The sequence below is a fragment of the Aspergillus udagawae genome, assembly GCF_001078395.1.
Source record: "Aspergillus udagawae IFM 46973 DNA, scaffold_8, whole genome shotgun sequence".
NCBI classification, from domain to species: domain Eukaryota; kingdom Fungi; phylum Ascomycota; class Eurotiomycetes; order Eurotiales; family Aspergillaceae; genus Aspergillus; species Aspergillus udagawae.
The window spans coordinates 543,681-567,643 of NW_025091271.1; the positions used below are offsets into that span (position 1 = coordinate 543,681).

Genomic DNA, 23,963 nt, shown 5'->3' on the forward strand with positions numbered 1-23,963 from the left:
AGATATCTCCTGGGAAGGGACTGGGCTTCATCAGCATGTTTCCTCTGTTACTCTCTTTTACTATGGAGCTAATCGTGAATAGCGCTTGGTGCTTCCCTCCACAATGTTTTAACTCGTGTAAAATCACATCCACACGTCTACCCCGCGGTCGATCTTGCCTACTCCTCCTCAGATCCCCTGCGGAAACCAGTCATTCTACAGCTACCTTCAAATGGCCTTCGCCTGCGGTTTGATGGACCCGATCAAAGGCTAAGGCTGATTGAGGTGCTAGACTTTTCGAAAATCACTTTGGTTTACAAAAATCAAGAAGTGATGAAGGGCGTGAAACCACAAGAACAAGCCGCTTCGCAACAAGGTCCTAGTTTTCGTCATATCTACAATCGCCTCTTCGGGCCCTCCTACCCTGGCGAATATACACCTCCAAGTGATGGTCATTCACCATATGGGACATATGTGCTCTCGTATCCAGGAGTTGCGTTCTCGTTCCCTCTACAGAACTCAGCCTGGTCAGAGCAATGTGACTTTGTAGCACTCCTTTCTTCATCGGCAGCTTTGCCAGCGACATCCATGGCTATATTCCAGGGCGCCTCATGGCCGGAGGCTCGGAATAAGTTATTCTCGCAGCAGCCGCAATATCCTCGGTCTCCAGCACTAAGTGGCAAGAACCGTGATTCCGTCTCGGACGAGATTGAAGAGTTCATCATCTTCGGTGCTGGCAAAATGGAGGTAATCCGCAGATCCAGTCCTCCTACTTGTATCACGTTGTCAGAGACGACTCCACAGGATCTCATTGCTGAATTTGGACCACCTGATGCTATCTATCGAAAGAATGACCGGAGAATATCCATTCACCGGGCAGCTGGAAATAATAGTGCAGCAGATGCGCTGCACATGAGCCCTTCCCCAGGTAGGGGGATCGATGTCACTGACACGGATCAATCTTCGAGCAACAGCGTCACTGATGACTCAGATGAGGAGATATCCCCCGTCAATAGTATTGACCCTTCATCGCTCCCTACTGAATGCTTCTTTAATTATTTCCATCACGGTTTCGATGCCTTCATCTCGTATCCCTCTGTCGTCGGCCCTGCGTTTCCGGGATCTGATTTGTCCGACGCATCACCTGCACCACCACCTTCGTCTCAACTCGTCGTCACTAAGATCATACTGCACGGAAATATTCCAGGCTCATATCCCTTCAACCGTCATCGACGTAGTCGTTGGACGATCAGTCTCGATCCGGCAGGTGATGTCGTGACATCCGAGACCCTGTACGACGCAATTTCTGAGAAGTTGAGAGAGGTCTGGAAAGGATCTTATGCAAGCACTGCGGAGGAGCAGGCTCTGCAACGGCCCATGGTGCTGAATCGCGGTTGGGGGAACAGTCCTGAAAGTAGTGTCGAGTTCCTCGGCGGTTGGGAAGAAACTACTGGCAGAGGACATAGAAACGGTCATGATGGTCATGATGGGGGCCTGGGTAATACAGAATTATTCGGCTTTCCCGGGTTACTATTCGAAGTGATGAAGAATGGGGCTGTGAGCTGCTTGACCGTATATTGATTGCTGCTTGGGATGGTATAGACTGGAGTCTGGAGTTCGCCTATCAAGTTCGACATCACTTCATGAGTCACGACATACGAGTCACGACGTTGCCAATTAGACGATAACTTAATTATTTTCTCAATGGAATTACATTTTATAAGAGATGATGGTATTTTTCCCCAAGAGAATCTGTCATCTTGGTAACTTTGCAAAAGGTCGTTGACATAGTATATATGTCAGCTTTAGAGTTCCAGGCACTAGGCTCTAGTGTTATCTCCAATCGGCCCCAATCTGTCGAGGACGACGGGTCCCCACAATTATTTTTCCTCTGTCTCCGCTCATAACTCCAACCCAAATCTTCAACGCGATCAACCTCAACCTCACCTCCGAGGCGGGATATGCTTCAACGGTAGTATGCCGGAATTGCCTCGGTCGCTCACTCGGTCCTGGTCGTCGACGCTGAAACTACCCAAGTCGACATTCCCCGCACGCGTGACGCCGGCCGACCAGACAAAATACCTAAAGCGATGCACCGACGAGCTCTACGCCTGGCAGCGCCGTGAAAGGCCCGCCGACCGACCTTTTGTATTGCATGATGGTCCCCCCTACGCAAATGGCGACCTTCACGTTGGACATGCTCTCAACAAGATACTGAAGGATATAATTTGCCGAGTGCAGCTGGCTAAGGGGAGGCGCGTTCGGTATGTGCCCGGATGGGATTGCCATGGATTACCCATCGAGCTCAAGGCGCTTGAGCTTCAGAAAGAGCTTGGGAGCACCGGGGGATCCATCGGTGCGGCTGCTATTCGAAAAGCTGCACGTAAGCTGGCAGGGCGGACAGTCAAAGAACAGATGAAAGGCTTTCGAAGCTTTGGCGTGATGGCCGACTGGGAGGGCCATTGGAAGACTATGGACAAGGCATTCGAAAAAAGACAACTTGGTGTTTTTCGACAGATGGTGGATAAGGGATTGATCTATAGAAGGTTCAAACCTGTCTACTGGTCGCCGTCTACCGGGACAGCGCTTGCGGAAGCCGAATTGGAATACAAAGACGACCATGTTTCCACCGCTGCGCTGGTCAAATTTCCTCTGGTCTCAGTCCCACCGCAATTGGCTCAAGACCCTCTGGTACAGCTTAAGGACCTCAGTGCCGTTATTTGGACTACGACGCCTTGGACGCTTCCCGCCAACGCTGTGATCGCTGTTCACGAATCCTTGGACTATATGATCGTTCAGTCGGATACTCACGGTCAGCTTCTTGTCGCTCAGTCGCGGTTTGAGTACCTGGAACATATGCTGAAGGAGGATCTGACCGTTATAATTCCATCTATCCGTGGCTCAGAGCTAGCAGAGCAGACAAAGTATCGACCACTTTTCAAGTCAACCGACGCCGAACCGCAGCCGATCATAGCTGCGGATTTTGTCACTGCCGACTCTGGTTCAGGACTTGTGCACTGTGCCCCTGGTCATGGTATGGACGACTATGAAGCTTGTGTTCCTCGTGGCATTCCTGCCTTTGCTCCCGTCGATGACCATGGTAAATTCACCGACAAGGCCATGCCCAGTGACCCAGCAAGGCTGAGTGGAAAAAGCGTTCTTGGAGAAGGGACTGCCGCTGTCCTCGAGTACATTGAGTCGCAAGGCTACCTGCTGGCAAAACATCAGTACGAGCATAAGTATCCTTACGATTGGAGGTCGAAGCTTCCGATCATCATCCGAGCGACTGAACAATGGTTTGCGGATGTGGCAGACATCCGTAGCAGCGCTGTAAAAGCTTTGGACGATGTCAGATTTGTCCCTAGTTCTGGAAAGCAACGCCTGGAGAACTTTGTCAAGAACCGTAGCGAATGGTGCATTTCACGCCAACGTGCCTGGGGTGTCCCAATTCCCGCCCTTTATAATCGGGCAACAGGCGACGCTGTGCTCACCCGGGACAGCGTCTCGCACATCATGTCTGTGATCGAGGAACGAGGCATAGATGCATGGTGGACTGACGATATGAATGACCCTGCGTGGATTCCGCCCACATTGCGAGATGAGTCCGGACCCGGCTACAGGCGCGGCACTGATACCATGGATGTGTGGTTCGATAGCGGTACGAGTTGGACAGAGATCGACACCCCTCCTCGCGATGGATACCCGGCGGATGTTTACCTAGAAGGCACCGACCAGCACCGCGGCTGGTTCCAGTCCGGGCTTCTCACATACATTTCCCATCAGCTTGCCTCAGGGCAGAGTGCTACTCCTCGAGCACCATTCAAGAATCTCGTCACTCATGGGTTTACTCTCGACGAAGAAGGACGCAAGATGAGTAAGTCCATAGGGAATGTGATTCACCCACAGTCGATCATGGACGGGACCCTTTTGCCCCCTCTTAAGCCGAGGAAAGGCAAGGGGAAGCAGCAAGAAAACAAAGAGCTAGTATATGATGCTCTGGGGCCTGATGCGCTTCGAATGTGGGCGGCAAGCAGTGACTATACACGGGACGTCGTGATAGGAAAACAAGTGCTTCAGACCGTCAACACCAGCTTGCACAAATTCCGTGTGACCTTCAAGCTTCTTTCGGGTGCGCTGTCAGATTTCCGGCCACAGGACCAACTTCCATACAGCCAGTTGCAGCAAGTGGACCGCATGGCGCTTTTGCACCTGTCCGAGATGGTCCACAGTTGTCAAAAAGCATGCGAGAATTTCGAATTCTACAAGGCTGTGAATGCAATGAACCGGTGGGCCAACCTTCAGTTTTCAGCATTCTACATGGAGGCGATCAAGGACCGTCTCTATACCTATGGGGAGAATAGCACCAGCAGACGCGCCGCTCAGACGACCTTGTTCCATATCTATAATTACCTTCAGGAAATACTGGCTCCCATCACGCCCTTACTTGTGGAAGAGACCTGGGAACATACCCCAGAAGCCATCAAGCTGCAATGCGAGCATCCCTTGAAGCGTGTAGCCTCGACGCCTCCTGTCGACTGGTTGAACCAATCTCTTGAGGCCGATTATCAGGATATCGCTGGGGTCGGTTCGGTAATCAAGGCTCTGCAGGAGCAAGCCAGAGGCAAGAAGCAACTAGGCTCTTCTCTTCAGTCCTTTGTTCATATCATATTACCTGAGGACAATTCGGCCGGATCCGCCCTGCGACACAATCTGTCAGAGCTGGATGATATGTTCGTTGTCTCTTCGGTCACGCTCGGCGCGCACGGAGAGCCTGTCCCGCCTGCCATTCTTAACGCAGAGTGGCAGTACCGCGACGTGTATGAACTTCCCAGTGGGGGAAAGGGAACTGTGTATATCTACACGCCACAAGCGGATAAGTGTCCTCGTTGCTGGCGCTATGTTGTCCCAGAACCTCAGGCTGATGGCACTCTGTGCAATCGTTGCGAGGATGTTGTGCGAGACCTTGATGCGTCAACTCCTGGCGAGACTGTTACTAATGGCACTGCCTAATTTCTCTTCTGACCCTTGCGTCTGAATTCTTATTCGTCTGTTCGGCTCTTGAATGAAACTAGCTATGTACTATGGTTTCCCGAGCTTGATTATGTACAGTGACCCCCTCCATTCTGATTCCAAATTTAGGTAGTATTACAACGGATGTGGATTACACATCACGTCAGGGATTGAAATGATACCTAGGTAGCGTACAAGATTGATCTTGATGTTCTTAGTTACAGTAAGTGAGGGTGTTCTTAGAGGAGACTAGGCAGCAGTGGCATGATGCCGCGACTTCACCGTTGCAAAAGACCTTAGGCAGTTGTAGCTCAGGTAATCAGCCATCTTGTGATCTTGTGACCTGAATCTCATCTTTATGTAACATCCAGCTGCTTGCAGCCTGCATCAGCTCTAGAACCTTGGCGATTATAGGTATCAATGAGTGTTATTGGTTATGAAATGTTTTGCTGCACGAGTAGAATAACTTCCCAGTTTTGATGACGCCACCATCGAGGTCAGCATGACGACTGCCCCTCGTAGCCCGCAAATCAATTCCCACAAAGTACGAACGCGGGCAAAATGACGACAATCGTTCCACGAAAGCTCCTCTTTAAATTGATGTTAGCGGGGTGCGAATCTCGTTTTGACGTGTCGATCATCGAACTTGGTTATCCAGTGCCAGATCGGATCGGATATTGATCATCCCTTCTTGGAGCTATAAAGAGCGGAAGTGCCATAATTCTCGAAGCTGAAGAACACAGTTTGGAGGCAATACCGCGAATTTGCACTATTCAAGATGTTCGACTCGATGTTGTCTCATACGAAGCGCCCGTTTCCCTTGCCTACTTCGACCTCGTCAGTAGCTCCAATACCTACCGTCATCCCCGGGGATACTCCTATCTTCCAGGAACTTGGAATCACTGGCAAGCGGACATTATGGTATGCATCTATTTGAAGGATTTCGCCGAAATCATGGCTAATAGGCTCAGGGTGGTTGCGGTTCTCATGGGACTCTCGTCTTTGGTCTTTTATACGCTTAGTGCTCGGGTGCCTTTGGTATGTACTGAAACTGTCGTACTCGTGGACCGAGACTCACACATCGCAGTCGAAGCGCGTCTTCCACACATTGGTCTCCATCATGACCACCGTCTCATTCATCGTCTACCTTGCCCTCGCAACGGGAAGCGGCATGGCCTGGAAATACGACTCTCTCAAGCACACCCACAAGCATGTCCCCGACACCACGCAGGATCACTTCCGCCAGGTATTGTGGCTACGCTACCTAAACTGGTTCGTGACCGAGCCACTCAGCCTGATCAACCTGGCGTTGGTATCGGGCCTTCCTGGCGCGCATCTACTCGTCGCCATTGCGGCTGATTATGTTATGCTGGGCTCCGGACTGCTTGGCACCTTCGTGGGCCACACGTCGCGCAGATGGGTCTGGTTCACTGTCAGCGCTCTGGGATACCTGACTACAGTTTACCATGTTGCAATCAATGGAGGCAAGGCGGCGAATAACAAGGATGCACAGACTAGACGGTTCTTTGCGGCTTTGTCTAGTGTGACTTTGGTTGTCAAAGTGCTCTACCCGGTGTATGTGACCACTCTTTGAGGCGATGTGGAAGTGAGTAACTGACATATTTAGTGCTCTCGCGGCTGGCCCCCTGGCTTTGAAGATGAATGTTGATTCTGAGGCCGTTGTCTTCGCCATCTATGACATCTTCACTCAGGGCTTACTTGGATACTGGTTGATCCTCGCGCACGACAGCGCTCAGGGAATGTAAGTAGATGTCTCATAATATCCTCATACCTGACGTGTGTCAGACTAATTCTTCTCAGATCTCTCTATGTTGACGGATTCTGGTCTAATGGCATCGGCAACGAAGGAGCTATTCGAATCAGCGAGGAAGATGGAGCGTAAAGATTCAATGCTTCCTGAATCAAATGAGCCATGGGTTCAGCAACAATCGCACAGAAGTGCGACGAATGCTTATCACGAAGGCCTCACTAGTGAGAGCAAGAAAGGCTGGCTGGGTTTTTGAAGAGAACATACATCAGTGTCTGTTTCTCTCTTTGAGGAATTGCTATTTTGTGTGGAATGTATCCGCGATAATCGGTTCAATCGTTACCTGGCTTTTGATGATCAATGATGGTAAAGAATGTATAATACATTTGATAGGTCGAACAGATCGGGTCCTTTAATCTTAATCTCTCATTTCAAGTTAGGGAGGCAGAGGATGTAGGCAGAGGATACCGTTGTGTTAATAACTAGCCTTTCTTCCCTGACAAATCTCTCTATCTGCGTCTTGCTTCTTCACGGAGTACTTCTTCCGGAACGGGTTGCGCAGAGGAAGCTGTTTAAAATTCTCAGAACCACGGAACGGCATCTCCCCAACTTTCTTCCCGCCCTTTAGCTCGATAACCTTCAACTCCCTGAGCGGGTCGATCCTGCGAGCGGGCACTGGGTCCGTCGATACATCAAGCGGGTAATGGATCGCGACCTTCCTCATCGGCCAGGGGAGGTAGAAGCCGGCGTCAACGCAGAAATCTTTGAAATTTATGCATTTGAGATGCTTAGGGTCAAACCAGTGAATGAATGGGTCAGCGTCGACGACGAAGCCGGTCAAGGTCAAGGTCTTGATGGAAAGGCGGTTCAGTGTACGGCCCATGACCATGGCGCGGACTTTGGTTTTCTCGATGGCGGTCTTGTCGAGGTACTCGCCGGCTCCAATTTTGGGGTCGAGGGTCCCATCACCTGCGTGACCACTGTTGGGGGGCATCTTAGTCTCGCTCTGGAATCAATCGAGGGGTAGGTAGCTTACTAGTAGACCGGCTCGCTATAATGCGATTCATCTAGCATCCAGCCGCCCTTGATATAGGGCCATCTCTTACAAGCCCTGCGGCGGATCCTTGGTTCAAGCGCCATCCCCAGCTCTAACTCCTCGAGATCGGTGTTGAGCCAGGCGGCCTGCCAGATATACTTCTGGTACGACTGCATCATCCCCGTGATTTTCAGCACACGCAGGTTGCGAAACTGGCAAAGCGGGGCCATTTCTTCAATGTTGAGCATGGTCTCCTCGACTTCCTGACCCTCTTTGACGGGCCAGAAGACGTCGATTCCTAATGCGGTCAGGTCCTTTGGGAGGTGGTTCCAGGTTGCTCCGCCGCGGAAGTATATGAGAGGTCTTGCCGGTGTTCCTGGCTCCTGGGGGGTGGGGGTAGCCAGAACGGACTCGATCTTCTCGTTCCTCCTGCTACTTGCCATATTGAAGGGAGCGCGGAAGCGCCGACGGCGGGTTTCTGATGAGATACTGGGGGCTCGTGTTGGCGAGCGAGATTGAGAGCGCGAGCGCGAGCTTTTGCTAAAGTCGAAGAGACGGCTCTGAGAAAGGGAACTTCGAGCGTTGAACGAACTCAAACTCAGCGCATCGCTCATGCTAAAGCGACGTCGCTGCTTCTTTTCGACCTCTACTTCCTTCGCAACGTCCTCAATAGGCGGGAGTCTTGCAGGAGTCACGTTGAAAGGGAACCTCAAATGTAAAGGTAAAGTTGAACTGCGATCTAGATTATTATGTTGGCAACGCATGAGCTTTCATTGCTAGAACGAAGGTTGCGATACGCTGTTGGCAGACTTGGCCGGGGAGGTGGAGGAGCTTACTGGCTTCGATGCTGTCGTTGATGGGCTGGTTGAACCGCTCTGCGTCTCTCCAGAAAGCTTCCCCGAGTAGTGTTGCTTTCCAGTGCGAAGGGAAGTCTTCGATTCTGTTTGTTTCCATTCCAGCAGTGAGATATGCTTGTCAAGACTTGGTCTTGAGGGCTACCTCAAGATCAATATGAGTTTTGGGATGGAAAGCGATCAGATAGATGGCACACGGTTCAGGCAAGATCGGGTGTCAGACCGCTGCACCGGGAAGATTGAGAAGAAAGATAGAAACAAAAACACGCTTCAGGCCCTGATCAGTGTTCCTACGAGGCGCGCGCTATGGCTACTAGTGAATACCATTTCTGTTGTGTGCCAGGGCAATCGAAGACCCATATACCATACCCAAATCATAAACCATCGCATCATTCCCGGTGGACTTTCTAAATTTGATCATAGTATCCGATTGTAGCCAAATCTCTTGCTATGAAGCAAACTATACGAAGCCTTGTCCGAAGTTGTCTCTCAAGCGTCTCAAATCTCAGACCAAAGGCTCGCCTCATTGACATCGCTGGTCCTTTCTCCTCTGAAACCGCAGTGGAACATCCTCTCTCATTGATAGTGTCAGCACTGAGGTGCTCTCTCGCAGCACTCTTTCTGCATCCTTACGAGCTTCTGGGCTGTCGTCTGCCAATTCGACCTTATAATCCCGGGAAAGAACCGACAACGCGGCAATGAATTCAACCTGGGCAAATTTCTTTCCCAAACAAGCCCGAAATCCATCGCTGAAAGGGATAAATGCCCCCCTTACCGGTTTGTGAATAGTAGGATACTCTAGACCAGGTGCAGCAAGTCCTGGTGTCGACGCATTCTTTGCTAGAAAACTGTTCTGGTTTCTTGCATCCCATCTTTGAGGATAGAACGTTGCAGCCTCTGGGCCCCAGTATTCTTCTGAATAGTGGAGGCAATTTGTGTTGAGGTTGACGTTGACTCGCGGTGGTAAAAGGTACTGCTTGCCTTGATAGTTGAGGGGACTTGGGGTTTCGGGCGTGCTTTTGGGTACTGTCACTACAGGGGGGTAAAGGCGAAGGACCTCAAGCTGTATTCAGGTCAGAATAGTGTGCCAAATCACTAGGAGGGGACAAACCATCACGCATAACGGTGTAATCAACTTAGGGAACATGCGATGATAATCCCATTGAGCGACGTCTTCAGGCTCGCCGTGGGCCGCCTCGAGAATACCTTCGTATAGCCAATCTTGAACGCCCTGCTGTAATGCCAAGAGTAGCAGCGTAAATCGCAAAGAAGTTGCCGTGGTTTCGTGCCCTGCAATGGTGAAAATATGCATATTCCCAATGATTTCCAAATCGGTCAGGCCAGTGTCTTTCGAGCTCCCAGTTGCTGCCTCTTTGTTTCTGGACAATAACAGTCCCTGGATCAAGTTTTGGCTGCCGTCAGCCGTTTTCTCAGCTTTACCAATGCTGATCAATTTCCGCAAATAAGTCTCTAAGTCCCTATGAGCTTCAAAGTCCGATTTGAGGCATGGAATAAATGCTCTGGGAATCCATCTCGGTACGACCATAGTTGCCAAAACAACCGTCATGATCCTTAGATTCATGTACGCCACAGCAGACCGGAAGGTGAAGCTGAATCCCTCTGGAGGCTTTGTCGTGTCTTTGAACATGTCATTGGGGCTGTTGGTCGACTCGTGTGGTAACGGCTTGAAGGGCAGTTTCACCCCCATGCCAGCACCAGAGAGGACATTCAGACTAAATTTTAGGAGATCCCCCCGGGTGCTCGCTACAACGAAACCTTGCAACTTCTCTGATGTGCCTGATGTCTGCCAGTGACGGAGCATCTCTGTCATCTGACGGATAGACTCCTCCCAGACAAGCGCGCTATTCTTCTCGTTGAAAGTTGGTGCTGTGTGACGCCTGTGATGCGCCCAAGCTTGGTCTTCACACTACTCCGAGTCAGTCACCAGTTAGAGTCTCAAAGACATAGTCCAAGAATGCAGCTCCTACCGTGAGGAGATTGGGTCCGTACAGATTTAGAAACCCTGTCTGCATCGTTAATCCCTGGCCGAGAACCCATAACACAGGTGACTTGTGGCCGGAAGCCAGATGCTTACCATATTGCCAAATCGGCTTGGGGAAGCTTTGACGTGCATTGCATATCTGTGAAACGAGGGAGGCATCTGCAATATGGCAAACTATATTCTCCGCCGTGACAGTCATATACATTTTCCCCAGCTTTTTTGCACGTCGATCTTTAACGGTCCATCGGTAATCATAGGTTTCGTCATTTATGATATCGGCCAGCCAGCCAGGGAGCCAGCAGTTGATGATATACGGCAGCCATTTAATACTGAGCAGTATTTTCACCTGCAAACTATTCCCAGCAAGAGGCAACACGGTATATGGAAGACCTGTACACTGAGCCAGGCGGATGTTCTTGAAAAGACGACGAAAATAGTCAAAAGCATACAGGCCTGCGAGGCCCAGTAGTACTGAAGACCAGATCATGGCAGGCAGAGCAGACCCTTTGCAGCTGAAAGATAAAGAGTGCCATATAGCTTACTCGTATCATGTTCAAGTTGTAAAGTAAGAGCTCTCACTGAAAGATCTAGAAAGAAAAAGAGAGTAGATATGAGCTCAAGCGCCCCGCTCGAGCTCGCCAACGTGGGAGATGCAGGGCTATCACAACAGTCACACGTTCGGCATCTCTATTGGACAGATCTGGACTGTCAGTTGTTAATCAACAACAGACTAAGCATCAAGTTCCACAAATCATAAAGATATGAAGCGATTCTTATCCTAGGTTCTCGAGAAGTGGACCGCTTTCAGCAGCTTTTTTTCCGCCATGGAGAGGCGATTTGCAAGCGCTACACTGAGAGGTCTAGCAGACTACAGTATCTCCGCTCACAGGGGCATCCGTCTCTACAAGGAACGCTCAATCTCCCTTTTGAGCTAGGGGCATCCTATGAAGACACAGTACTACCGCGATAAATGACTTTCTCGAGGTTAGTTTGTCCCGAGGTTGTATAACACACGGGTGTTGCTTGATCCAAGGTGGGACATGGAGAACTGAGAGACACGGCGAGCCAAATTATACTTGATTGTTTGCCATGGAGTCCTTTTACTACGACAGGGAGCTCAAACACAACTAGTCGTAATCCTGAGAGGAGGCTTCCTCCACTTGACGCTCTGCAAGCCTTAGAACCTCGTCTCGGTCAACGGAGTCAAGACCCTTGTCTCAATTAGATGGTCAACAGCCGCGCCCGCAAGTCCTGTGAGAAGTTCCATAGCCTCGACGTGGGTAGCAGGCTGGTCTATAGTTATATTAGTATACATGTGTCAGACTAATCCACATCTTTCATATCATGAGGCATGATGCGGTGACAGGATATAACAACCTATTTCTAGCAATAAGCTGCTCATAATGTCTTGCAGCCTCATACTGAAAAGGCCCATGATGTCAAGGTTATAGGGATTTAGAAAGAAACGAAAAGGGCAAAGATCGGTTTAGACGGTTGTGTCGACGGAGATATTGAAGGAAAAGGGGGAGAGAGGGGATAGACAGGATAATAATGGGTTATACATCGATCCTTCAGAGGTTATGGCAGGGCAGAGGATGGGATGATAGAGATATATATCTAGATCCATTTAAACGAAAAAATGACCATACCACGGCACACTTCCTTACAGCTTCAAGAGCTGCCAAAGCCAGACATGCAAGCGATCTATATCTGAGGCTATCGCAAACGTTGGAATTCAAACAGAAGAGGGTGATCCAACCCTTGAGCTTGCATGGGTTGGTATTACACCACACTACAGCAAATGATACATGGAGCGTCTAGTTTCTGTGGATCAATATTGGTTCCACATCTAATAGCAGGGAGCTTGATGCGAGACATCCAGATCCTTGCAGTTGTAATATCGGACCACGTGCTATCGTGCTGTCTTCGACTGTCAACAATCTACGAAAATGGTGAGCCCTTGTTGGCAGGTAATTATGCTTCGGATCTAGGAAAGGAACAATGACCTCCATCACCACTACTCGTACGAGGAAATGATCCAGCACTTAGCATGATTCCTCATGTTTGTTCACGGAAAGAAGCTAGTGGTCATGACTGGCGAATGGGTAGCTTTATTGACTCCACGCTATTTTGCTTTTGTTTTCCCTTCCCGTGATAAATACATCCATGGACACCATAAGTAGCGTAGCCGAGCGTGATCGAAATCAAGTCCTGTCTAGCATCCCCGTTCTTCCAGCCAAAAAAGAAAAAGTTGGAACCCGTAGGAAAATAGTCCGATCAAAAACAGTCATGCAAATTTATCCCGTCACAGCACTAATTTAGTACTTCTTGCCCTGGCGCAGAACATCACTGAACTCCTCCAGAGGGCTCCGGATGAGCTTGGTCTCCTTCCACAGGTTGGGAGTGAGGAAGCCGTAGGTGTTGACGACGGCAAGGAAGGTAGCCTTGAGGGTGTTCTCGAGGGTCTTGGTGGAACCGGAGGACGAGGTGTAGGCGTCCTGGACACCGGCAAGCTGGAGGAGACGCTTGACAGCGGGGGAGGCAACGAGACCGGTACCACGGGGAGCGGGGATAAGCTATAATCGCGGTTAGACATGTGATATTCTGCAATACATAACTATCGCATTCGATCGTAACATACTCTGACGGAGACGGAACCACACTTGGCGCTCTGCTTGACGGGCAGAGAGTGAGGCTCACCGAGGTTGGTACCCCAGTAACCTCTCCGGACGGGCAGAACGCTGAGCTTGGCAATGATGATGGCGGCGCGGATGGCGGTAGCGACTTCCTTGGAGGTCTTGATACCGAGACCGATGTGGCCCTCGGAGTCACCGATGACAACGACGGCCTTGAAACGAGTACGCTGACCGGCACGGGTCTGCTTCTGGACGGGCTTGATCTATAGTTTCATAACCGTCAGCAACTGCCAATTACATCCCAGTATATCGCGCAGATTCCGCCCAATCCATTCAAATTCGAGAACACCATTTCCTTTTCCCATAATCCACGAGTTTATCATGCACAATTGCTCTCTAGAAGATGTTCGCAAATGGAATTGTTCGTTTCGTACCTTCATGACCTCATCCTTGAGCTTAGGCAGGAAGAAGTCGACAATCTGGTACTCCTTGACGGGCAGAGAGTGCAGGTAGATCTGCTCCATGCTGGTGATCTTGCCGGCCTTGACGAGACGGCCGAGCTTGGTGACGGGCTGCCATTCCTTCTCCTCCTTTGCACCGCCGCGACGACCACGACGGCCACGGCCACGGCCACGGTCACCACCACGGTCACCGCGCGAGCCAAATCCTCCACGTCCACGGGGAGCGTCAGCCATTTTGTATGTTGATGGCGATTGAGAATGAACCGGGGGAGAGGTGTAACGGACGGGAGGTGTCGTTCGGAGGGGTTGTCGACGTCGAGGTTGACTTTGCTCGCTATCCACAGCTGTTTTGGCCCCTACGGAAATTTCGCTGGCGGGTGTGCTAAGCGAGCCAACAAGCCCTACGAGCGGTAACCCTATACCCTAGCGGGTAGTCCCAATACGGTAAGCCGATTAGACCCGCATCATGTGACGGGTGGGCTTCCCCTTCATGATGTTTTTCTCCAATAGTTTGCGGGCGTGGCGCTGATTTGTCCATGTTTTCCTGTTTTGAGCACTGCGGTTACTAAATCATCATCTTCTTATCGGTGAGAGTCTCGATACTTATCATCTGCTCCGCCATGGTTTTCTTTTTCTTGGAGTTCTCATTGTCGCCTTCTTCTTCTCCTTTTTAAAAGAGGGTATTTCTTTCTGAAATTCATTCTAACGCCGTCAGTATCAATTGGACTCCCAATAACTATTCTACGTCGAAAATGTTGCGGTGGTACGTCTACATACAAGCGGCATCGCCGTTCAATTGACGGAGCTAAGATCTATTCTAGGTATCAGACCAAGTTGGCTAGGCAGCCCATCCTCACGGCCAGCGTAACAAGCGCTGTATGATTCCTCCCTGCGACGCTCGAAATGATTTCGGTTGACAGAAGAATAGGTGCTTTTTGGTTGCGGAGATATTCTGGCGCAGCAAGCTGTTGATCGCAAGGGCTTCGATAAGCACGACATGGCAAGAACTGGACGAATGGCGCTGTATGGAGGAGGTGAGTTCCTGTACTCGGAATGCGAACACCCGTCTTCCTCGAATCCTAGTCACGAGAGTGTTGCTAACAAGAATATCTAGCGATCTTCGGACCGGCCGCGACCACATGGTTCGCCTTCCTTCAACGAAACGTCGTTCTGAAGAGCCACAAAGCTACGATTGTTGCGCGCGTTATCGCAGACCAAGGCCTCTTTACTCCTACCCACCTAACCTGTTTCCTGACATCAATGGCAATCATGGAAGGCACGGACCCCATCGAGAAATGGCGTACCAGTTTTCTTCCCAGTTACAAGGCGAACCTCACTATCTGGCCTCTAGTCCAGGGCGTCAACTTCTCAATTGTGCCACTTGAGTATCGGGTCTTGGTAGTCAATGTGGTCAGCTTAGGTGAGTTGCGTCTAGCTCAATCTTCTCGCTTTCACTCCGCTAATATGTCTGGATCAGGCTGGAACTGCATATTGAGTTTGATCAACAGCGGCGAGAAATAACTTTCTTACCATTTGAAGCATTGCGCGTCACGATACCCCCTTTCTGTACAACTGGCATTTATACTTTGGTCGGTTTCTTTTTCTTGCTGGTTTGATAGAAGGTTCATTCACTCATCGTATGGGCGCAGTGTTTTAGATTTTCCTCGGTACAAGCGCGGCAATATTTGCTTATGATTCTTAGATGCTTGGATTATGAGGCTGGTCCTTATGGGGTCTATTAAAGATTTATAATGCCAGCTTCTCACAAGGACATAGGGGACCCTGCGAACTTCACTCTTATTTAACTTAGATTCTGCTCTCTTTCACCTTAGAGTAGTATAAGTGTATATATACTAGATCGATGTCTAGATTCACTAGGATATCACTTCATAGCAAAATTGGCTTGAAAATATATGGAGGCTTGCAGCAACTATTTGTTAGGGTTCAGGTCTGGGCGCCAGCCTATTAAAGGCCTAGAAAGGGGGCGAGTCCCAAAAGGGTAAGGTAGCACTTTTCAAGCTGCGGCATCTCCAAACGCTTCAAAACTTCATTATTATTTTCGCAGACTGCATCACCGCCAACAGACGACTACCGCTGTGATTCTGCCTGGAGCAGACAACAAACGACTGCGTGATCCCCGCGCATAAACCGATTCTCCTCCACCTACCCTCTCAGACTTTCGCCTCTGGATCGCTCCTTCCTCGCGACCCTGTCAAAAATTGACTCTCACACCAAGTCTTTTCTTCGCCCCTCCGACAACTCACGTATCTCTCTCATACTCTTCCCCGCGCTCAAAGTTCGCTCGACTGAGCCTCTTACGAATTTTCTTTCTTCTCTCGGATTTATAAACCACAACCATAATGGCTGAAGTCTCAGAGAACGGTCCTGTACCGGTGAACGACGAGAACACCGCTCCTGGCGTCGCTACCGAACAGAAGGAGCAGACCGAGAAGACCGAGCAGACGAATGGCGACGCTGTTACAGTGTTCCATGACCCAGAAAATTTCAACGTGAAGCATCCACTCATGCACGAATGGACTCTCTGGTTCACGAAGCCCCCCAGTGGCAAGGTACGTCCGATAGCCTGCGGTGTAAGAGTAGACCCGCTAACACCGTTTGATTTGTAGGGCGACAACTGGAATGACCTGTTGAAAGAGGTCGTGACTTTCAACTCGGTTGAGGAATTCTGGGGTATCTACGTACGTCATTTCATTATCGATACCTGACTGGTGACCTATACTGACTAGGTATACTGGATAGAACAACATCACACCGACTTCTGAATTGGGTCTCAAGGCAGACTACCATCTCTTCAAGAAGGGCATCAGGCCAGAGTGGGAAGACCCCCAGAATAAGCACGGTGGCAAGTGGTCATACTCGTTCAAAGACAAGCGCTCCGTACCGATCGATGATCTTTGGCTGCACGCTCAACTGGCAGCTATCGGCGAGACTCTTGAGAACGATGGCGACAACGAGGTTATGGGTGTGGTCGTGAATGTGCGCAAGGGATTTTACCGTGTTGGTCTGTGGACACGGACAGTGGGCAAGAGCATTCCTGGCGACAAGAACAACGGCCGGACACCCGCTCAAGGGAAGGAGATCCTCGAAAACATCGGTCGGCGCTTCAAGGAGGTGCTACGCCTGAAGGAAGCCGATGTAGTCGAGTTCTCGGGACACACGGACAGCGCGCACAGCGGTAGCACTAGAGCCAAGGCCAAGTACACCGTTTAAACGGCCATGTGCATGGATACTCATATCGACTTACGATTGACAAGAGGAACGTCTCTTCGGCGTTAATGAGATGATTCTGTAATTACGGACGATGACGAATGAAGTGATAGCTTGAGGGACAGAATATCCGGGGAGACGACCCCCACATCTGGATTTTCAGCATTTTTCCTTCGATGGCTTTCTTGTGGCAACTGGCGATGTGTATCGTATCTTATCCTCAAAACGCATTTCTGATGAGCTTATACCATTATCTCTCTGGGTCCAAGGAAGGAAGAAAAAAAGTTGAAAAAAAAAGCGTCTTTATTTTCGCAATTGTACTTAAAGTGCCGTCCTGATTTCGAACAGTTTATAGATCCTCAATCCCGAATACGTCAGTAATTATTCTGTTATCATACTTCTTCCCTTCTAAAAAGTTCTTGGAATGAGCTTTCTCACGGGTAATTTCGTTGGGATGGAAGTTTATAGGAGTCGCAACAGGCAGTATCTCGACAGCGGGAAGTAAAGGTAATGATGCTGGAGACAGCAGCAGGAAGCCTGATATTCTAAGTATGAATTCTGCCTGGCTTCCAGAACTGCTTCTCCACGAAAGAGTAGGTCTGCCAGTCCTGTTTTCTTCCTCCTTCTCCCTCTCGGTATATTCTCCTCCATCGCCGTCAACCTACCCTGGCCCCATTACTGGTCGTCCTGGACTGTTGTACCGTTGTTACTATTCTTCACTCTACATCGCTGTGGCCCTTGGTCCGATCATGGACCAAATATGGTGTCCCCGTGCCCTTCCTTTCCTTGCCCTTTTCCGTCGTCCTTCAACCCAGATATACGCACTCCCAGAGTGCCTTAGGAGCTTCGAGGTGGCCGTTCTTCTTTATTTCTCTCATCTCCAGGGTAGACCCTTAAACCAAGTGCGATTACTACTTGTTCACTATCTGAGGCCATTTTAGCTTGGTTGGTGTATGGGTAGGTTTTCAGGTTCACATTAGTTTGTACTGATTGTCAATGTTCAGACAGTCGCGGTAGCAAGTGTAAATTGCTACCTTCTACACTGTGTCTGAGTTTCTTGACAAGATTGACGCGTATGTACGGTCTTGCGTGTCGTTTTTCTCCGTTCGGATTCAATGTGACGGTGCTTGCGTGCTGGAGATAATATATATCTCTACGGTGGAGACCATTCGCAAGACATCATCAGTATTTGGGGAGCCGTAATTTTCTATCTATTTGATGCGCTTATGCCACGTATAGACGGGAGTCAAGGTATATGGCGAGATATAAGATATGTGCAGGGAATTGTGAGTGTCATATGTTGAACCAATATGAGCACTCCTTGGCTGCCTTGTCCAAACAGCCTTACGATTGGCCCTGCGTCCAGTTTTCTGTCCGACTCTAACCAGGTGTTATCACATACGAGAACGGATGTGATCATGTTAATCAATCCCTCAGTATTCGAGGAAAGCCAGGCTCATGCAAGAGAGTTGAAGAACCGTATACTCAGCGGAGTGCGCGGGATGGATTTGGACATTACGATAATTGGGAGGCTGACATGCACATATGGACCTTGCTAAGGTATCAAGAGCAAAGCATGTCCTGCTCAAATTCTTTTCCTTTCAACTACAAGTGGTGAAAGTTGCACTTCAACTGATGTGATTACCACTCCCCGATGTCGGACAGTGGCCGGTATATAATAATGACTCACCGGGGGGGTTTACTCCAACTACTCCAAACACTGGCGATATTGAGAATAGCCTGCAGCATGCAAAAAGCACCTACCGCCCTTTGAACTGTGAATGAGAACGCTGTCGAAGCAGGCATATAGCTAGAAACACTTGAGCAACAGGTGAACCCAAGCTGATTGCAGAGCAGCATGGCTCCGTACTACAGAGCCAAAGACCCGAACTCCAGATGTTGGCTTCCCACAAGCGGCATGAATAAAGACTGCTGGCCATGACTCACGATCAACGTTTGACGATCTTGGTCGCGGTGGAGGTCCGAAGGGTGGACCCATGAAAGCATTGTCAACTGTGCTCCGTATCCCTGCTCCGTACGGAGTCAATAGATGCACATTGAGATGCATTCCATGCCTTTAGTATACCGTCCCTGAGGTCATGAGTAAAGTATGGCGTTATGCTGCCAGGTCTGCAGCCAAGTCGTGAACTGCCTTGTAGATGTCGACAGGAGAATCAACGCCGAGTGTAGTCAAGAACTCTACCCCAAGTCTTTCGGATCCATAGTGCGAAGCTCTATAGCTGACGTGCAGATCACTTGCAATTTGCATCGGAGCGGATCGCAAAATGCCACATGGTGCGCAAGGATATGTCCGATGCTCAAGGCTAGAGTAAAACAGCACCCCATCATCCGTACACTCCGATCCAATCAACGCAATGTTATCACTTAGAGATCGGCATGTAGTGTTCTACTCTGCCGTTGAATTAGACTCATAGCCAAGAAGTCAAGAAAGCCCAGAGTCTTGGGACTCTTGGAGTCTTGACGACTGACAAGCACGCCATCGATCATCGTGCCGGTGTCGGTGTGTACATGCTACTGGCTTCTCAGTACGCAGTTGACTCTACCCTGCCCCAGAGAGCCAATTGGTCTAATCTCAGCACACGAGACTAACTGGTTGCTGCCTCAATATAACGTTGGCTTGCGCCGCCTCACTGCACGCTGATAGGCAGCTGTCGCGCCCTTCGGGGTGGAAGATGGCCACCGCCAGACTTGACTCGCTGGAGCCAGTAAAGCGGAAACACACCGAAGAGAATATTCGGGTGAGATATCACGAGGAGCTCTTGCATTGGGTGGAAGTGATGGCTACTATGTAGCTAAAGTTCGATGAGGCACGGAGCGATGACGGAACGGGTCCTCTGACTCGAGGGCGAAGTCGGAGCGAGAGCGGGCTGGCAGATAAGGCTTGAGTACTTAACCCGCCAGGTCGCTGCCTCTGGCCAGGCACTGGGGCTTGTTCTGGGCTCTTGATGATTTTAGCGTTAAATTGTTTATTTTTTGTTTGTTTCTTCGCAAACGATGGGAAGACATCCTGCACCAATTGCTCAATTGACAACATCTCTGCTTGGTGGTTGACCAGAGAGAGTTGGACTTGAACAAAGACATCCAACCAACCACCACCCACTGACACTTTGATAATAATAATAATAATAATAATCAGGAGTCTAGGTACTGGCAACGCCTCGCAATGATCAGACCCCCTTTTCATTGTCTTTCTGACTGCGCGGTCTGAACCGACCGGAGGCCCGATGGCACTCCAGCTCCACCTCTTGACGCCTCGACCGCTGGCTACTCAGTCGCCGAACAAGATTGACAGAACGAGACGGACTGCATGGCCTCATCCCAACAGGAATTGGTACAACTATCCAACGTTGAAATACTGAGTGCATGAATGCCAAAGTGGCGACAATGACATTGGCTGTTTAAGGCCATTGAATGGGGCATGATACGATGATCAATGATCCCCTCTCCGCAACCTGGGGTAACGTTGCAAGCGGAAGACCAACGGATTATGGAGTCGATTATGGAGCATTGAAGCATGAACTATCTCAGATAGTTTCACAAGCTACAGGATCTTCCCCCAGCTGGGAGCCAGCAATGAGAAGTCCAGACCTGAGACCTGAGACCTGACCACTTACAACCGGTGCATAACGAATCAGCTCCCAGTATCTCGAGCCGAGTTGAGCGATTCAATCGGTTATCAATGGAAGCTGACAGGGAGAAATGTGTCTTGGGAAATGATTAGCATGCGGGGTGCCCCGAGGTTACACACGCGCACACGATCAAGTGGTCTCAAGGTGATCCATCATCCACCGTACAGGGGCGGGGGAAATGTAAGATTCGACGGGAGACACTGGCCGTGAAAACTGTCAACCCCAGACCTCGGACGAGTCCAAAAGTGAACATGAGACCTTCGGAAGCTTCGATTGGACGATTGCAATCCCTCATTGGATGCTACGAATGGGAGTTGCCGTGCTTATCATCCAGGGTGGAAGAAACCCTGCTGTTAGCCCTGGTCAGCGACATTTATGTTACCTAATTGCCGGATGCGGAATGAACCCCGGTGGCAATAACAGTCCAATCATCCGACAAACAGGACTGGCGATTTCGCATTTCGACGCACGCACTTTTTAGTCGGATAAGCCACGGCACAGAAACAACCGAGGCCAGTATCTGCGGAATAGTGATATCCGGGCTTCTGAACGTCAAACCTCAAGCGAGTGAAGTGCCTTTATTCAAAGGTTTTAGGGGGAATAAAAAAAAGAGGAGAAAAATCAGGCAGAACCACGAATTGAATTTACTATTAAGAAAATCCTTTTTTTTTTTGCTCCCTTTTTTCCGATTTCTTTTGGCTATTGTGTGAAAACTCTTTGATTGCGGATATTTCTTTACTGATAACGGATGTACTCCGTACGGTTGCGAGCAACTTGCATAGTGGCCAATATAGCCACGAGGGCGAACAAATATTTCTGTGGTTCCACCGGTAAGCTCCGACTGGGTTTACAATCTGATTGGGTGAATCAACTTGTGGCACCGGTCTTCGAGAAAGATCAAGAGCGACGCCCAGTTCCCGCAGCCAATCAGATGGTTAGTTGGCTGATGCTTGACACTGCTTGTCATATCTTCGCTCCTAAAATGAGGATTATGAGGTTACATTGGCTGGCTGGCCAAGACATTTCGGCCTTCCCTTTCTCAGTTTCGCCTGCCACACTGTTCCAATTTCCGGTGTCCAGCGTCCACAGATTCTCAGACACACAAGCGACGGGGAGACTTTTTTAATCTCCGCCGATCGCGCAATTGAGGGTTCGCGGCTCGCCTGATTCAGTGAATCAGAGATAAGACCAGTCCCGCATTGGCCCTCATTTCCCTCCCTCCAGCGCGAGTATAAGGTCGGTCTCCTCCCCTCCTCTGCTTCCTCTTTCGCTCGATACTCGTGAGGACACAACAAGCCCTTCAACTTCCTTCCCTCCCACACGGCTCGGGCAGTCATTGCTTGGTTCTCTTTGCAAAATGTCTACCAGAGATCACGAGGTTGAGGCTACTCAGTAAGTCTCGCTTGCCAGCACACTCCTACACCTTTTTCACCATATCTCTCGCCCGCTGTCACGTGTGTCAATTTTCTGACTCCATTTGTCTTCAATAGACCTCATCTGCAGGACAATGTCGTTTCCCAAGTTGTTCTGGACGAGAAGGACCCGTATGCCGTGGAAAAGGCTTCCCTAGAGACCCCCGATGGTGAGGAGCCTACTGCGGAGGAGGCCAAGAACCTCCGTCACATCGCCGAAAACTTGCCCGTCTCCGCCTGGCTTGTGGCTATCGTCGAGTTGTGCGAGCGTTTCACCTACTACGGCATGTCGGGTCTGTTCCAGAACTATGTGAACAACCCTCTGGACGGTAGCAAGGGTCGCGGTGCTCTCGGTTTGGGTCACCAGGGTGCTACCGGTCTGACTACTTTCTTCCAGTTCTGGTGCTATGGTGAGACATGTCATACCTGAGCTTCAAACAGGGACGAATATACTGACATCACTGGGTCTAGTTACCCCTATTCTTGGTGCCATCATTGCTGATCAGTACCTCGGAAAATACAAGACCATCGTGCTCTTCTGCGGCGTGTACCTGGTCGGTCTCCTGATCCTGGTCTGCACTTCGATCCCTACTGCTCTCGAGCACGGTGCTGGTCTTGGCGGTTTCATTGTCGCCATTCTGGTCATCGGTCTGGGAACTGGTGGTATCAAGAGTAACGTTGCTCCCCTGATTGCCGATCAGTACAAGCGCAAGAAGATGGCTGTCTCGACCACCAAGAAGGGTGAGCGGGTCATCATCGATCCTGCTCTGACCATCCAGCGTATCTACATGATCTTCTACGGTTGCATCAACCTCGGCTCTCTGTCTCTGCTGGCTACTCCTTACATGGAGCGGGACATTGGCTTCTGGTCCGGATACCTGCTCTGTCTATGCATGTTCGCCTGTGGTACCCTGGTGCTCATTGTTGGCCGCAAGTACTACGTTGTTCGCCCTCCTCAGGGCTCGATCATTACCGATGCCTTCAAGGCTATCGGAATTATGATCGCCAACCGCAACATGGATGCGCCCAAACCCACCTGGCAGGCTGCCAATGGTGGCAACAGACCCAACCTGCCTTGGGACGACCACTTTATCGATGAGCTCAAGCGTGCTCTGGTTGCTTGCCGTGTCTTCTGCTTCTTCCCCATCTACTGGGTTGTCTATGGCCAGTTCTCTGGTAACTTCGTCACCCAGGCCGCGCAGATGGAAGGCCATGGTATTCCCAACGATCTGATGCAGAACTTTGATCCCATCTCAATTATTATCTTCATCCCCCTCCTGGAGACCCTGGTCTATCCTCTGATGCGCCGGTTCCACATCCGCTTCCGTCCCATCACTCGTATCTCCCTGGGTTTCATCGTCGCCTCTCTTGCCATGATGTACGCCGCTATTGTGCAGCACCTCATCTACGCTGCCGGTCCTTGCTACGACAGCCCTCTCTGTGACGCCTCTAAAATCGACGGCACCGCCCAAGGCAACCATGTCCACATTGCCATCCAGACCCCTGCCTACATGTTCATCGGTATCTCGGAGATTTTCGCCTCCGTGTCCGGTCTGGAGTACGCCTACACCAAGGCTCCTCCTTCAATGAAGTCGTTCGTGCAGTCTATGTATTTGCTCACCAACGCCTTCGGTTCCGCCCTGGCCGAGGCCTTGACCCCTGCCGCCTTCGACCCCGCCATCCTGTGGATGTTCGTCGGTCTGGCCTGCGCTTCGTTCTTGGTCGGTATTATCTTCTGGCTCGTGTTCCACCACCTCAACGCCCAGGAGGACGACATGAACAAGCTCGACGCCGACGACCCGGATACTCCTCCTCCCCGCGTGCACACGGACAAGAACTAGACCGGTTTAGGTCCTCTTGATTCCCCCTTTTTCTTCCTCTAATGTATAGTAATATTTGTCTTCTTAATGTTCGGATATCCGCAGGA

General features: G+C 50.2%; 9 protein-coding genes across 9 annotated transcripts; 6 read left to right on the forward strand and 3 right to left on the reverse strand.

The window, feature by feature from the left end:
* Nucleotides 1–312: 312 nt before the first annotated feature.
* On the forward strand, nt 313–1,560 carry Aud_009697 (UPF0183 domain protein; the record flags this gene model as incomplete). The annotated part of the gene is made up of 1 exon (XM_043294546.1): nt 313–1,560. The coding sequence occupies one exon, from the start codon at nt 313–315 to the stop codon at nt 1,558–1,560; it is 1,248 nt and encodes a 415-aa protein (XP_043150481.1).
* A 396-nt stretch (nt 1,561–1,956) lies between these two features.
* On the forward strand, nt 1,957–4,989 carry Aud_009698 (isoleucine--tRNA ligase ISM1; the record flags this gene model as incomplete). The annotated part of the gene is made up of 1 exon (XM_043294547.1): nt 1,957–4,989. The coding sequence occupies one exon, from the start codon at nt 1,957–1,959 to the stop codon at nt 4,987–4,989; it is 3,033 nt and encodes a 1,010-aa protein (XP_043150482.1).
* A 778-nt stretch (nt 4,990–5,767) lies between these two features.
* On the forward strand, nt 5,768–6,892 carry Aud_009699 (opsin family protein; the record flags this gene model as incomplete). The annotated part of the gene is made up of 5 exons (XM_043294548.1): nt 5,768–5,910; nt 5,961–6,027; nt 6,077–6,564; nt 6,617–6,751; nt 6,811–6,892. 5 exons carry the CDS (start codon nt 5,768–5,770, stop codon nt 6,890–6,892), a joined length of 915 nt encoding a protein of 304 aa, XP_043150483.1.
* Nucleotides 6,893–7,232: 340 nt separating this feature from the next.
* On the reverse strand, nt 7,233–8,747 carry Aud_009700 (uncharacterized protein; the record flags this gene model as incomplete). Its single annotated transcript, XM_043294549.1, has 3 exons — nt 7,233–7,737; nt 7,794–8,532; nt 8,630–8,747. The coding sequence occupies 3 exons, from the start codon at nt 8,745–8,747 to the stop codon at nt 7,233–7,235; spliced, it is 1,362 nt and encodes a 453-aa protein (XP_043150484.1).
* Nucleotides 8,748–9,170: 423 nt separating this feature from the next.
* Aud_009701 (cytochrome P450) lies at nt 9,171–11,136 on the reverse strand (the record flags this gene model as incomplete). The annotated part of the gene is made up of 4 exons (XM_043294550.1): nt 9,171–9,710; nt 9,759–10,574; nt 10,636–10,670; nt 10,743–11,136. 4 exons carry the CDS (start codon nt 11,134–11,136, stop codon nt 9,171–9,173), a joined length of 1,785 nt encoding a protein of 594 aa, XP_043150485.1.
* Nucleotides 11,137–12,967: 1,831 nt separating this feature from the next.
* Aud_009702 (40S ribosomal protein uS5) lies at nt 12,968–13,980 on the reverse strand (the record flags this gene model as incomplete). The annotated part of the gene is made up of 3 exons (XM_043294551.1): nt 12,968–13,225; nt 13,291–13,548; nt 13,720–13,980. 3 exons carry the CDS (start codon nt 13,978–13,980, stop codon nt 12,968–12,970), a joined length of 777 nt encoding a protein of 258 aa, XP_043150486.1.
* Nucleotides 13,981–14,498: 518 nt separating this feature from the next.
* On the forward strand, nt 14,499–15,267 carry Aud_009703 (Mpv17/PMP22 family protein; the record flags this gene model as incomplete). Its single annotated transcript, XM_043294552.1, has 5 exons — nt 14,499–14,509; nt 14,568–14,622; nt 14,675–14,780; nt 14,861–15,166; nt 15,224–15,267. 5 exons carry the CDS (start codon nt 14,499–14,501, stop codon nt 15,265–15,267), a joined length of 522 nt encoding a protein of 173 aa, XP_043150487.1.
* An 839-nt stretch (nt 15,268–16,106) lies between these two features.
* Aud_009704 (eukaryotic translation initiation factor 4E) lies at nt 16,107–16,977 on the forward strand (the record flags this gene model as incomplete). Its single annotated transcript, XM_043294553.1, has 3 exons — nt 16,107–16,316; nt 16,374–16,445; nt 16,507–16,977. 3 exons carry the CDS (start codon nt 16,107–16,109, stop codon nt 16,975–16,977), a joined length of 753 nt encoding a protein of 250 aa, XP_043150488.1.
* A 5,004-nt stretch (nt 16,978–21,981) lies between these two features.
* Aud_009705 (peptide MFS transporter) lies at nt 21,982–23,877 on the forward strand (the record flags this gene model as incomplete). The annotated part of the gene is made up of 3 exons (XM_043294554.1): nt 21,982–22,016; nt 22,115–22,446; nt 22,508–23,877. The coding sequence occupies 3 exons, from the start codon at nt 21,982–21,984 to the stop codon at nt 23,875–23,877; spliced, it is 1,737 nt and encodes a 578-aa protein (XP_043150489.1).
* Nucleotides 23,878–23,963: the final 86 nt, after the last annotated feature.